The sequence below is a fragment of the Oreochromis niloticus genome, linkage group LG3, assembly GCF_001858045.2.
Source record: "Oreochromis niloticus isolate F11D_XX linkage group LG3, O_niloticus_UMD_NMBU, whole genome shotgun sequence".
In the NCBI taxonomy this organism is placed as follows: Eukaryota; Metazoa; Chordata; class Actinopteri; order Cichliformes; family Cichlidae; genus Oreochromis; species Oreochromis niloticus.
Window position 1 is genome coordinate 55,923,727 of NC_031967.2, and position 15,491 is coordinate 55,939,217.

The window sequence follows — 15,491 nt, forward strand, 5'->3', positions numbered from 1 at the left end:
GACTATTTACATGGAGTAACAAATCCAACTCTTCTAAATCCCGTATTGACTTCTGATTAATCTCTGATTGCTTAAATAGGAATAATGTTATAGCCAATATAATGCCAACTCCACTCACGGACCACAAAGCGGTATCACTTCAGGTCTTTTTCAGTACTAATGCTGCCCAAACTTGTAGGAGCTGCTACTGGAAACTTAATAACTCCCTTCTAAAACATGAAAAGTGATTGAAGATATTTTGTCATTAATCAAACGTTTCTGGGATAAAGCCCTAACCAGTCATCTCTACTGTCAAAATTGGGAACTCTTCAAATTTGAAGCCGCTAAATATTTAAGAGAGTATGGCTCATCTGCAGCAAAACAAAGGAAAAATGAAGAAATTAATGTAATTACTGGGATATCTGCTCTCACTCAGATCCCACCAGAGAACTTCTCTGAAGAAGATAAAACTGACTTAGCTTCACAACAGAGTAAGTTCAATGATATTTATAAACTGAAAGCAGAGGGAGCCTTTGTGAGATCAAGGAGAAGATGGTTAGAAGAAGATGAACAACACTCATCCTATTTTTTTAAATGAGAGAAATCTCGTTCTAAACTCAGTGCTGTTCGGAGACTTAATATTGACGGTATTATAACTGATGACCCCCGAAAAGTCTCCACCTATTGCTCCAATTTTTATAAAGATTTACATACAAGTCAGAGTTTGATGAGAGTGCTGCTCTGAACTTTGGAACAAATCCCTGATGTGCGAACAGTTAAAGAAGATCAGATGAGTTTCTGTGATAGGCCGATATCTATTAGTGATGTGCTACCTGCTATTCGACATCTTAAATGTAATAAATATAAATTTTGGATTAGTAGCACTGCTGTGTTTGTTGCATCATATTGCTGTAATTGTTTATATGCTTTATATATTCTGAGGTAAGTTGATCTATAGTGTTACATCATATTCTATAAGGATGTTATGTGTTTGTAGACTTTCTGCCCAGTTTGACCCATTTAGCAGAAGTCGGCCTGTTTAAGGCTCTGATATCTATTCTGTGTGACTTAAAGCAGTTATGACATGCTCTGATTTTCTCATCCAATAAAGGAATATTTCATATATCAGTCTGATCTTCATTCTATCAGAAACTGTTATCACAGCTCGTGCATTTTCCTTTTTACACATATATGTAAGCATTGAGCCAAATTTAGTAATGCCAATGTAATGCCTTACATTATATTGTAAGGTAGACCCTAAAATAATACAGATAATACAGAGAAAAACCGAACAATCATATCATGTGGTGGCTGTAGATCAGGAGGTAGAGCAGGTCACCTATTGAACGGAAGGTTGCTGGTTCCATCTGCATGTCAAGTATCCTTGGGCAAGATACTAACCCCAACTTGCTCTCTGATGTATCCATTGGAGTATGAATGGGTGTGAATGTGGCATCTTGTATAGACTGTATACCCCATTTACCTTTGAGCAAGCGCTTTGGCGACAGTGGGAAGGAAAAACTTCCTTTTAACAGAAAGAAAAATCACAAACACTAGAGCCTGCTCTTTTTTTTCCTTTTTTTTTTTTTACTATTTTCTGTTAAACAACATTTTTGCTTCCTGCTTTAATCTACTTTTTACACACATCCTACATATAGGGGAAAAAAGTATGTGGAGGAAGAAGGTGGGGTTTACTGTGCCTTTATGACAAAAAGAGAAAACAGGTCACATCAGTCAAGAGGACAATGGATGACACGTCTCTACTACGTCTGCTCTGTAAGTGAAGAATTTCTTCCTTTTAAATGTTGAACTTTTACTGTCTGTTCTGTTAGAACAAGAAACCAGACTGAATGGACTGGACAGCAGGTTAAAGTGGAAATTTTACCATTTTAACCAGTGAACTTGACAGAGTTTAGTTAGTTATTATATGAACTTACCTTTAAGGTAAGACTTCATGCTCAGAGTTACAATGTTTCCCATTTCTAATTATAATCAGACTAACTATTGATAAAAAGCACATTTTGACTGTTGAGTATTCAGAGAGGACTTTTAAACTATGAAAAGGGCTTTTTTTCTACAGCAGTTGAAAAACACATTCTTTAATCCTTTAACATTTATGTGACTGCACAACAATGTAAGCCGACCAGAGATCTATCAATAAAGCTAAGCTTTCCTTTCAAAACAGAGTTATTATCATTTCTGCCTTGTTTTTTTCTAAACTCGGTGCGTCCAGTTCTAGCTTTTGAAAATGGGCTAAATAAACCACAGTCCTTTATTATTTTAAATACCAATCTAAGTGTCATTTATCTTTAGTTATGACTTCAATGCTTTACTGGACAACAAACCAAGGTCAGGGATTTTCTTTTAAATGTTTCAAATATTTGTTTCTTGGCTTATTCTAACATGTTTAGCGTGGCAGCCCTAACCACGGAAAAGATTGTTTAGTTCTTATTTAAATAAAAAAATATTACTTTGCAAAACAATGAAATATTTAATTGTAACTCTCACAGCTCGTCTGACTGTGAGTCCCAGCAGCTCTCAGTTCTTTGAAGGAGACTTTGTGTCTCTGAGCTGTGAGGAGGACGACAGCTCTGCTGGATGGACTCTGAGGAGAAACACAAGGAGAGACACCAGAGCTGAGTGTGAGGACTGGGGAGAAGCAGCTGGTTATTCCTGTGACATCAGCTACATCTTAATACAGGACAGTGGGGTTTACTGGTGTGAGTCCAGAGAGGGTCCCATCAGTAACATGGTTAACCTGACAGTCACTGGTAAGCTGAGTGTGTGGAGTTAGTGTTGATGAAGCTGTGTGTAAATGGATGAAATGCTGTAGTTTGTCTCTGTGTTGAGGTGGATCAGTGATCCTGCAGAGTCCTGTCCTCCCTGTGATGGAGGGAGATGACGTCACTCTGCTCTGTAAAACAAAGACCACTCCCTCCAACCTCCCAGCTGCTTTCTATAAAGATGGCTCCCTCATCAGGAAGCAGCCTACAGGTCACATGACCATCCAGCATGTTTCCAGGTCTGATGAAGGCCTCTACAAGTGTGACATCAGCGGTCATGGAGAGTCTCCATCCAGCTGGATCACTGTCACAGGTGACACACTCACCTGTCTGTGTTTCTGCAGCTTTCAACATTCACAATGTGACGACAACTTAATGACCGTGTTTGCTTTGTTTTAGAGAAACACACCACCACACCTCCACCTACATCCACACCTCCACCTGTCTCTTCTGCTGGTTTCTCTCCACTTCTCCCCATATTGCTGACAGCTGGAACAGTCTGTGTTGTGTTAGTATTGATGTTACTGATTGTTTTGGTCAAACGACATGTTGAAAGGAAACTTGAAGGTGAGTCTCACTCTCGTTATGTGTTGCATGAACATCTCACTTTAGTATGTTTTTCAATTTTAAACAATATTCAAAGGAAAGATGGAACTTGGCTTAAAGGAACTTTGTGGGAGTTTCTCGTAAAGAAACAAAAGTTTCCATTTGCATCAAGTATTTCTCAAATAGAAATTTCCCATTTAGTAATAATGTTAAATATCCCAAAAGTAGTCCACCCATCCATTCTCTTCTGCTTTAGTGTAACAGGGGGTCTGCAGGCTATCCCAGGTAGGTAGGGTACACCCTGGACAGGTTATAGAGACAGACAACCATTCACATCTATGGGCAAGTTAGAATCATCAGTTAACTATAACTGTATTAACTGCATTTTTTTGGAGGAATACCCAGAGAGAATCACACAAACACAGAGAGAACATTCAAATTCCACACAGATGATGGATTCAAATATAGGGCCTTCTTGCTGTAAGGCAACAGAACTAACCACCATGCCCCATGCTGCAAGTAAATGTAGTTATCAAATATATAATTTGTGTCTTCTATCCTATTAAATATAAGCATTCAGAAAAAATTAGAACAAAGGTCATGGGCTTTAATGGGCCGATATCAAATGTTCTGATTGTTTCTGGCTCAGGAGGAGATGAAGGCCTGCATTAGGAAGTAGCAGACTGCAATCTTTCTGGTTGTTCTTCTGAGTGACAGTAACCATCACAGAGCTGTTTTTCATCTTTATAGACCACAAAGTTTTAAACTACCCGCATCTTTTCACTACATAGACCACTGTCTTTTAGTTTATGCTCCACCTCACACTAATGTGCAGCTTAAACAGTTCACTGTGGTGAGTGAGTTCTTCCTCCCACAGTCTAAAGACATGCATGATAGGTGTTAACTAGTGATTTTAAATTGGATGTAGGTGTGTAAGATTGTTAAGTTGTCCTTGTTGTCCTTCTTAGTCCTGTGATGGACTAGAAACCTGTCTGGTGTGCTGCCTGCCTTTTACACTATCCCAGTGGGGAGAAGCTCCAGCCCTCCTGCTCCAGTGGTTAAGAAAATGTATGATAATTTTAATGATACATTTTTTAAAAGCTTAGTCAAAGCCTAGAATCGTACCGTAGATCAAACGGTAGTTGTTCTGTGTTTGTTGAAGTCTGTTAACTGTGAGTCCTGTTCCTTGTGCGCAAACAGTGTATTTCAGCCTGTGCTTAAAAGAAACTAACAGGTCTGTGGTTAGCTGTTCAAGTTTTACTGCAGGGCTGTTAACACACACACACACACACACACACACACACACACACACACACACACACACACATTATTATGAAATAAAAAAATGCATCTGCTTACTTCTTTCTATTAGTCACAAATACTTCAATTTTGGACTTCACTTGAGGAAATGAAATTTTTTTGAGTTTCTCTGACATCCTGACCTTTTCAACCCTTGTTGCATTTTTCTGTGGTTACAAAGGGTTTCATGAAAGCAGGTCTGCAGCCAGTCAGTTCAAATATAGCCTCATGTTTTTCCATCTTTATCTTTCACAGCAGTATTGTTGTGAAAGTATATACTTAATATCTGCACTTTAGTTCTGATTCTAAAGTTAGAAATATCCTGTCTCAGAGTGATGCTGAAAAACTAGTTCATGCATTTATTACTTCCAGGCTGGACTACTGTAATTCTTTATTATCAGGATGTCCTAAAAACTCCCTGAAAAGTCTTCAGCTGATCCAAAATGCTGCAGCAAGAGTCCTGACAGGGACTAGAAAGAGAGAGCATATTTCTCCCGTTTTGGCTTCCCTTCATTGGCTTCCTGTTAAATCCAGAATTGAATTCAAAATCCTGCTCCTCACATACAAGGTCTTAAATAATCAGGCCCCATCTTATCTTAATTGGGCAAGACACTTCACCCGTTGCCTACTGGTGGTGGTCAGAGGGCCCGGTGGCGCCAGTGTCCGGCAGCCTCGCCTCTGTCAGTGCGCCCCAGGGTGGCTGTGGCTACAATGTAGCTTGCCATCACCAGTGTGTGAATGTGTGTGAATGGGTGGATGACTGGTTGTGTAAAGCACTTTGGGGTCCTTAGGGACTAGAAGGCGCTATATAAATACAGGCCATTTACCATTTACCATTTTAATGACCTTGTAGTACCATATCACCCTATTAGAGCACTTCGCTCTTGCACTGCAGGCCTACTTGCTGTTCCTAGAGTATTTAAAAGTAGAATGGGAGGGAGAGCCTTCAGTTTTCAGGCCCCTCTTCTGTGGAACCAGCTTCCAGATTCGGGAGACAGACACTATCTCTACTTTCAAGATTAGGCTTAAAACTTTCCTTTTTGCTAAAGCATATAGTTAGGGCTGGACCAGGTGACCCTGAATCCTCCCTTAGTTATGCTGCAATAGACGTAGGCTGCCGGGGATTCCCATGATGCATTGAGTTTTTCCTTTCCAGTCACCTTTCTAACTCACTATGTGTTAATAGACCTCTCTGCATCGAATCATATCTGTTATTAATTTCTGTCTCTCTTCCACAGCATGTCTTTATCCTGTTTTTCTTCTCTCACCCCAACCGGTCGCAGCAGATGGCCGTCCCTCCCTGAGCCTGGTTCTGCTGGAGGTTTCTTCCTGTTAAAAGGGAGTTTTTCCTTCCCACTGTGGCCAAAGTGCTGCTCATAGGGGGTCATATGATTGTTGGGTTTTTCTCTGTATGTATTATTGTGCTATCTACCTTACAATATAAAGCACTTTGAGGCGATTGTTGTTGTGATTTGGTGCTATATACAAATAAAACTGAATTGAATTGAATTTCCCCCCTTGGAACGCTCTGTAATTGAAGCTTCTTGATCAGCTAAATAGACAACATTAGACAATTCTTTTAACACACATCCTCAATACTGACACCACTTTTATAATCTTTACGCTGATGCACTGATGACCTCTGTATGTGTTTTATTGTGCAGAGTGTGATCCAACTACAGTCTACTCATCAGTGAGAGCAGACAACATCATTTGTGGACAAAGAGACATCAGACCAAACAGGTCCAGAGGTACAGCTGCTCTTTATTCAGTCAAAAGAAATCCAGCTTGTTCTCTTAAAAAAATAATGTGAGCTAGAATGAATGTTCACTTGTGTTGGGTCTGTGTTTCCACATGCCCCACTAGTTTAGAGACTTATTCCTCATGAAGAACACAAAACATAACAGAACATCTTCAACCGGTCTTTAACTCGCTAACGAGGGAAGTCTTGGTCAAGAACCAGCTCTTGGAGCTCACGCTCCTCACCTGACCCCAGCCCAAATCCTTCAAAGAGCCGCTTCCCTCGCAGCTATTTATTCCCATGATAGTTACAGTACACAATACAACACAACACAAGCACCTCCCACCGTAAAAACCCCCAATGGTTCTAAGACAAGGCACTATGTGTGTGTGTAAGCACCTGTATGCATGTGCAAGAACGTGTGTGTGTGTGTGTGTGTGTGTGTGTGTGTGTGTGTGTGTGTGTGTGTGTGTGTGTGTGTGTGTGTGTCTTGAGGGTGCGTTTGTGTGACCTCCTGCTGACCAAAAGGGTCATAAAAGCAGGAAGCTTACAACACAAGAAACAGATCTGTCAGATAGGATGTATCTACAATAAAACCTTCCCCACCACAGGCTGGAGAGGTGGTCAGAGGCAAAGGAATGTCTTGATCCTATAGACTGATGCATTGATCCTTTTCAAATTTAAGAAACACAATGACACATTCACCAATTAGACTTCACAACTTGTGTCCTTTATTTAACTGGAAATGGTTTTACACACAGGACACGTGCAATTCGTGCAAATGTTGTTTTTGTTAAAAACAGCCTCACCTGTTCTTAATGCAGCCGTTCACACTCACCGCACAATTACACAGCATGAACTTGTAGTATTTAATTTTCAGATCAGGTTTACTGTACTTGTAGCTTAAAACTTTCACCGGTTGTGAATATGCAGCGATACGTAAATAGTAAAATAACAGTGTTTTCCCTCAGACACACAATTAGTATGTAAAGTCCTTTAAAGTCAACATCACGTGAACTGTTCACTTTGAAATCAGTGAAATGATCTCTGACAATTTTTAAACATGCATACACACATCTCTGCCTCCATAGAAATACATGCATTAGAAGGCCCAGCTCCCCCTGAGCACTATGGAAGCTGCACCAAGGCTTCGTTCTAGAAACAAGAAGTCTGTACATGCATTTATCTACATCCTCTTTCATTTAGGGGGCTTTTTTTGAACTCTGAACTCAACCTGAGAGGAACTATTTCCTCCCAGCAAAGTCTAGTTTAGCTTACCAAAGAAAATGATGATAAAGTCTTTCAGCAAGCTGTAATCACTGAATGGTGAAACTACTTAAGACAAAATGAGAGAACTCTTATAACACACATCCTGACAGCACTTTTATAAGCTTCACTATCTGCACTGATGATCTCTGTATGTGTTTCATTATGCAGAGTGCGATCCAGCTACAGTCTACTCATCAGTGAGAAGAGACAAGATCACTCATGGACAAACAGACATCAGACCAAACAGGCACAGAGGTACAGCTGCTCTTTATTCAAAGGAAATCAAGTCTACTTCCATCTTTCCTGTGTTATTTAGCCTAACCATAGATCTAGCTACCACATTGCTTTACAGGTACAGTAGTTAGACCTACTTCACTGTATCCCTAAACGTCACTGATATTAGTGAATTTAGTTAAGTTAATGAAATACTTCATGTTTTAGTTTTTTCACAAATACTCCAGACAGGACATCGTTTATAAGCAAACTCAGCTAAACCTCATAAATCATCTATGACATCGATTTCTGGATGTTAAACTTTATCGTAACATGTGGGTGAACAACCACGCTGATCGCTTTATTGATGCTGAAAGAATTTGGATGGTAACTCTAAAGCAGAGGTGGGGAACTCCAGGCCTCGAGGGCCGGTGTCCTGCAGATTTTAGATCTCACCCTCGGTCATCAAACCTGAATCAAATGATTAGTTCATTACCAGGCCTCTGGAGAACTTCAAGGCATGTTGAGGAGCTAATTTAGCCATTTAAATCAGCTGTGATGGATCAAGGACACATCTAAAACCTGCAGCACACCCTTGAGGCCTGGAGCTCGACACCCCTGCTATAAAGTGTTTCTTTGTTTTGTTTTGGGAACTGAAGGAAAGTCTGTACTTTATGGTTTGATCAAGAGTTTTCAAAGTAAAATCCAACAAAATCAAATATAATTCATAGTCTGAAAAAGTAATTATTGCCTAAAGTCCCCTCACACAGAAATGGTAAATAATGTTTATTATAAATGCTTCGTATTATGACCAACAATATGACTAAATCTCTTGCTGTGGGCTGTGGGTAAGTTGCTTTTTTAAATTAAGTTGAAGATAAATCTTCATGAAATGGTCTCATTGTTATTAACAGCACATAACAATATAAGAAATGAAGCTGAGGTTTCAGGGTTTATGCTCATATTTAATGGTTTGTGAGACCAACATTAGCATTCAGTGTGAGCACAGGAAGTCATGTGAACTTTGTGAAATGGTTTAAAGTGAAGGCAGGTGAAAGTATAAAACCACAGGCTGTCAAAAAGGAGGCCGGAGTTCACTGCCTACTCGTTCTTCACTCTTTGGTCAGTTGCAGCTTCTTTGGATTTTCTTTATACTTCATTTAAATATTTGTTTTCAAGCTGCTCAGTAGAAACTATTTTCAGATTTTTGCTTTAATTTCTGTGAGTTTGCATTGAACACGAAACAGGAGACAGGAATATGTGTTGTAACTTTATTGCAGTTTATTGTTTGAAAACAGCATTTTGGTTATTTTGTAAGTAATTTAATTGTTAGCCAAATGTTTAGTGAGAGCTGTTAATTGTAGATTTAATTTTCTGCATTTTTCTTCATTAGAAAACTGCGTTTCCCAGAATCCTTTGTGGTAGATGAAAGTTACTCTGGTTTTAGCTAGCAAAGAAAATTTCGGGAAGCCATTATATGTTGCTCTGATGTCGAGCAGTTTATTTGTTGTACATTCCCTTTTTTGAAGCCCTATATAAAGACTATCGTTTCTACAATTGAGGTCTGATCCATTTTTTTGGCTAAGTGGATTCGCTGCAATAATATGTTCACTGTTGTACAAGTGCAGCTCAGTGCTTATGCTCTGAATTACAGCAGTGATGTGTTGTCTACGAGAGAGATTATTTATTTTTGTACTGAATGACTAGAAATGAACCTTCAGCTGCTCATGTTCAGTCCTGATGAGAATCCATGCAGGCAGGGGCCCCATTTATTTGATGGGCACACCATCTGGCCAATCATATGCAAAGACAGATTAGGATTATAACATAATGTTAAAGACGGAAGAGGGAAGGGAGAGGATCTTAAGACAGCGAGTGTAATGGTGCAGGCCAGGTGCACAGAGCACCATAGGGGGATCTGGATTTAAATGCAAGGCGATTAGGAAAAAGTGAAGAAATGAGCGAAAGCAGAACAGAAACAGTAACTAGACTAAAGGCTGCAAAGCTGAGTGCAGAACTTGCAATTTGAAAATATCCATGAGAGCAGGCTCAACAAACCTGCACACATCTAAAGAACTGCTCATCTGTCCCTGCAGCTGGAGGAGAGCTTGCTCCTCCAGCTCCCATCCACTGACTCTGGTAAAGTGTCCTGTTCTGTACGTTTGCAGCAGCATCTACTGCAACCCAAACCAAAATCTCGTTCACACTAAAACCTTATTTGTGACAGTTTGGCTGTAAAACTTTTAGTAGGAGTTCTTTGTTTCCTCGCTAAACATCTGCCCCCAAATAACCTTTACATTACTTGAACTGTGAATGTTCTCTTATTGTTTGAACTGTGTGTTTTTGTGTTTTCAGAGTTTCCATCTGACCAAAATGGCATCTACCCATGAAGTAATCCACCAGTCCAACCACTGGAATCCAGCTGCTGGTCCACACAGGCACTCAGACTAGTGGACCTTCATTATAAAACAGATTTTTATATATTATGTTTGATCTTGTCATTAAACATACTCATATAATAACAATTATAATTAATATGTGAATGTAAAGTAATGCAGTGTATGGAGGACACTCAGTAACTCGCAGGACGGTGCTGCCCTCCCCACAGCAATGATCTCTGCAGATCTCTGTAAGAAACTTTGGTCTCACTTGTTCTTCTTGTGCGGTTCTCTGGATTTCACAAATGTCACTGAAGGAAAATGTGAGTCGTTGTGGCTGATTAACATGCAGCTGTCATCGGAGCAGATCTAAATAAAACCATAACCGCAGATTAAGAGCAGCATGAGCATCACTGGAAACTTTTAAAACTTACAAGGTTTTAAAAGAGAAGGAGACAAATCTCAATTCATATGGTCCAGCCAAGCTTTAAAAGAAATGAATGAGTGTTTATGAATGTGATATGTTCCTGTGAACATGTTTATACCATCTGCAATATTTATGTACGGGGCAGCAGGAGCAGTGTCTCTAAATTACTGTAAAATTATCTTTAAGTCAATAAGAAGATATCTGTTATTAACTGATGGATACAAAACGATTTGAAATGGCTAAATAACCAATAAGAGTGTCTTTATGTATCATGTGATCTCATATGCAAACTGGCAAGGTGCCAATAATCTCTCAGCAAACGTCTCAGAGCAGCATGTTTTTACATTAAAGTGACCTCTAGTGGCCACAGTGGATGATGGAATGACAAAACATTAGGTGTTAAATATAAGGACAGACTTTGAACCTTGGACATGAAACTTGTAGGGTTTTTAATATAATTGAGAACATTTTGTTTCTTTGTTTGTTTGTTTGTTGTACTTCTGGGTTTGCTTCTACATAGTGAGGCCTACTGCACACGGTCATTAGTTTCCCTTCAGTAAACTTCAATTCATTTCCAGGCTTTGAGGACAGTTTTCAGATGTACAAACCTCTGTGGATTTAAATTTATTAATATAAAATGTGATATCTGACAGCTGATGCTCTGTAAACAGTCAGTGATGCAGGGTTGTTGTTGTTTTTTAATTGCAATACGAAAAATGACCACTGACACACTGACACATAATATGACACATAATATGGGTTTATAACATGTGCTTTTAAGGGCTGAACTGGCATACCGGACATTTTTCTGATGGGTTTGACCTTTAGTGAAATTTTAAAGCATGGTTTTAACTCTTCTTGTCTGTAGCTCAGGAGTTCAGGCTTGTTGATTGAACATCTTGTTTCTTGTACTGTAGCTGCATTATGTTTGTTATTGTAGGTAAGACAGTGACTATCCTTGTTCCTTGTTGTCTTCTCCTTCATGGCGGTGTGCCTCCTCGTTCTGTGATTTTCTCCTGACCAACATTATTGTGTATTTTTTAGGACCTCACCAATAAAGCTGGTTTTGAGTTTATGTCTTCTGAGTCTTTTCTTTTGGATACCCTTCCTGCCTACCACACACCTCAAAGATCGGGGCATGACAGAAGCCACCGTACAATTCTAAGATTCATTTTTCAACATTAAACTATAGAACTATTACAGTTTGGTAGGGAACCAGCATCTGTACTTTGTATCCTATATCATAAATACAGCTCTCCCAGATCAATGTGATGATGGTTTCAATGCATGGTCCCAGGGAAGAGCAGCGCTGTTCAGAACTACTTAAACCTGCATAAATTAAAAAGCAAGTCAGATACAAGAGTGCTGGACACTGACGATAAGAACAGTGGACACATTGTTCTCCTCTTTCTTCTTCTTGACACAGTATGTAAGTATATCTGCTGATTTACAGCTCCAATTCCAAAAAAGGTGTGAATCTGTGTAAAATGTAAATAACAACAGAATACAGTCATGTCTGTTAAACCCGTATTGTATTCACAGTAGAGCACAGAAAATATGAGAAGAGCTGTGAATCAATGAGTCTATGATAATAAACCTTTGCAGCACTTTGTCCATGTTTATTTGACACCGCTTTAAAGTGAATGACAGCACTAACTGCTCCCTCTGCAGGTCAGGATGAGTAATGCAGCTATAAACTGTTTCTTTTACAGCAGACTCTTCTCTTAACGGTTAGTATTTCTTCCGTTTGAACAATATGTGTCACTAACTGGTGATTCTAGTATGTGAGGTAGGTGAGGTGCTTGAAGTGCAGAATAAGCTGCTGTATGAGTGTGTGGTTAGTTAAAAGCACTTTGAGCTGTCGGTGAGACAGAAAAGAGCTTCATATATATGCAAGTTCATTATGTGCCTGTTTAATAGTGCAGACTGATGGTAGTTTGTAACTGTGAGCACAAACACCAACAATGGAAGAAAATAATCCAACATTTGAATCCATTTATTCTGAGCTGATTGAGAGCCAGGCTAAAAATAATAATCATCACTGCCCACCCTGTGCTAATACCAGTACTAGTCAGCTGCCAGCCATCATAGACATGGAAGCCTGTATTCTCACTGAAGGCCACCAGATGGCGATAGATGTGGCTGTTCCTGTTCTGTCTGTGGGAAACGGCTTTCTGACTTGACCTTTAAACACTTTACTACTGAGTTTATGGACTGACTCACTTGTTTTCAGTCATATTGAATAAAATATAATTTCATAAAATCATTGACATGCTTGAGAATGGAGGAATACTTCAGTTTATTGTTGAAGACAGAGTTCCCTTCATCAAAGAACTGAGACCATCACGAGGTTTGGAAAGGCAGATTGAGTCAGATGGCTCGTGGAGGGTAAAGGTACCTCCTCTCATTTCTGCAGACAATCAACTCCAGATTTGTCTGTTGGGTTTTTTATGTGACACTGAAAAAGTGACATCTTGTGTTGACTCCACCATAATAACTTTTCTTGTAGATCTTTAGGTTTTCTGTTAGCAGCATAAAGAGATCACAGTTATACAAACTTGTTATATTTTGAAAAAGAGAATAAATCTGTAAATCTGTAAAGTTTCAGAGTCAAAGTGAGAGAAGGTCGGTGAGCAGGTTTTCCATCAGGTTTTCCTGCATTTTGATTCTTGGTTTAGTTTAAAAGTTTGACTTTAGTTCAGATTACACTTTTGCTCAGTGTGTTTGTTCACTGTGCACTGACTCCAGATCAGATTATTCAGGAAACAACAGCAGACGTCTGAAGACACTTTATTTATAGTCAAATAAAGAAACAAAAAACTGATTAAACACATCCTCAGTAGAAAGAGCAGAGTGGAGGAGAAATGCTCAGAAAACAACATCAGACTCAGCTCACAAAGTTTTTGATCAAAGAAAATTCATCTGTACAGAAAAACTCAACAATTTTATCATTAATAATAACAACATAAAAGAATAAAATCTGTAAAGAGTTTCACAGTCCATGCAGTGTTCAAACTGACATAAATAAAAGCTGCCTATAATGAACACACAGATGTATGAATGATGTGTCGTCTATTTAAACTACAGAAACAGTCTGAGGCTTCAGCTCAGCAGGAGGTCACGAGCTAACAGCTACACTCACAGTAGAAACAGGACACGTCTGTAATTTACATGTTTTATGTTTTATAAAAGAAAAAGAGTCCAAACTTCTCATGAACAAACTGACTTCCAGCTGGTGTTCATGCAGCTCATCAGGACAGTGAGCAGCTAAAGACACAACTTTCACCTGAAACCAGGATTAAAGATGAAAATGTTTTCTGGATGATCGTCGATGCTTTGCACCAAACAACAGGAAGAAAAAGACTTTTGGACTGAAAGCATCTTTAGTTAAAGTTCAACATGTCCAAAGGAAAATGTTCAAGACTTTCACAAAGATGCTGAACAACAAATTCAGGATGTCCTCGTCTGTCTCTCCACTGGATGATCTGTGGAACAGCAGCAGGAGACTCACTCACAGCTGTGCTCAGAGACATTTCAACCTCACACTGTTCAGCAGAAGAAGGCTGGGATGAATCCTGACTCTGTTGTTTATGTTTTTTGTAGATCAGAAAACCAACAGCAGAAACAACAAGCACAGCAACAAGTGACAAACTGAGCATCAGTCCAGCACGTCTTTCTGTCTGACCTGCAGGTGAGAAACAGGTGTGAGGTGTCAGCTGTCAGGTAGGTGATGAGTGAAGAACAGAACAGAATCCATTTCCTCTTCAAACTGCTGTCAGACATTATCTACTGCACTCTGATCACATCACTCAGACCAGCTGCTTTCTACAAAGTCTCATCAACAACATCTTTAGAAACAAACATCAACAAGCAGGAAGCAGCTTCACCTCTGATCACACACACACTCAACTCTACTCACTCACCTGGAGGATCAACAACACTTAACCTGATGACACTGATGGGATCAGTCTTCAGCTTAGCTCTTTTCCTGCGTTCTTTCCCTCCCATGAAGACTCGACACTCATATGTTCCACTATCATCAGTCGTCACATCCTTCAGAATCAGAGACACGTCTCCATCCTTCATCTGTCTGTCCTGCAGATCCACCCGGTTCTTAAAAGATGGATGTTGCTCTTCTGGTTCAAATTGTTCATCTCGGTACAAAAGCACATGTTCTGACTCCAGATCAGTTCTGCTCCACTCTACTACTGTGATGGTTTTGTTCTCATTTGGAGCTCGAGACGGCAGCATGACGTTCTGTCCAGACTCAACTGTGATGATTTTCTGATCTGAAAGAGGAAAGAGAGGTTAAAGGTCAAAGTTTGAACTGTTCACCTCTACAGCAGCCAATCAGAGAGAGGATAAGAGGTCACTGTCCTCTGATTGGCTAACCTGAAACCAGATTAATAAATAAATGTCACACATTAAATCAAAGTTTCACTTTTTTTCCCTTAAACTCCTTTTCTGACATCAGACTATATCTGGCTTGTGATTGGCCAACATTCCTTCTACCACACAGGTGATGCAGGTGCTGCTTACTTTACAAAGACACTTAAATCTCACCTGCAGTCACAGACAGCAGGAGGCAGACACACTCCAGAGTCCAGCAGAATATTTTCACAGCATCCATCTTCTGTTTTCTGTGGGTTTCAACATCAGAGTCTCATAATGAGCTTATTTTGTAAAGATCCCAGAGAAGCTGAGTTTACTCTGATTCAGTTGGCATCTAATTATTCCTCAAACAAACAGGATGGGTCTTGGGTTTCTTGTGATTTAGTCAACAGCATCATATTTCACACTGAAGCTGACACATCTTTGATAAAGCTCCACCAGATGACATGAAATATGTGGGTTCT

At 39.6% G+C, this 15,491-nt stretch overlaps 1 protein-coding gene and 1 long non-coding RNA gene across 4 annotated transcripts in view; one reads left to right on the plus strand and one right to left on the minus strand.

Moving 5' to 3' along the window:
• LOC102078610 (uncharacterized) overlaps positions 1 to 10,750 on the plus strand; it is a 43,920-nt gene extending 33,170 nt beyond the window's left edge. The window contains exon 6 of the long non-coding RNA XR_002061202.2: positions 10,186 to 10,750. This is a non-coding gene — a long non-coding RNA (uncharacterized LOC102078610). The remainder of the gene's footprint in view (positions 1 to 10,185) is intronic.
• A 2,667-nt stretch (positions 10,751 to 13,417) lies between these two features.
• Positions 13,418 to 15,491, minus strand: part of LOC102080591 (V-set and immunoglobulin domain-containing protein 8) — a 50,189-nt gene continuing 48,115 nt past the window's right edge. For all 3 annotated transcript variants that reach the window (XM_025903467.1, XM_025903466.1, XM_019356753.2), the window contains one exon: positions 13,418 to 14,320. In XM_025903467.1, the coding sequence (XP_025759252.1) occupies positions 14,019 to 14,320 (302 nt within the window). In that variant the 3' untranslated portion in view covers positions 13,418 to 14,018. The remainder of the gene's footprint in view (positions 14,321 to 15,491) is intronic.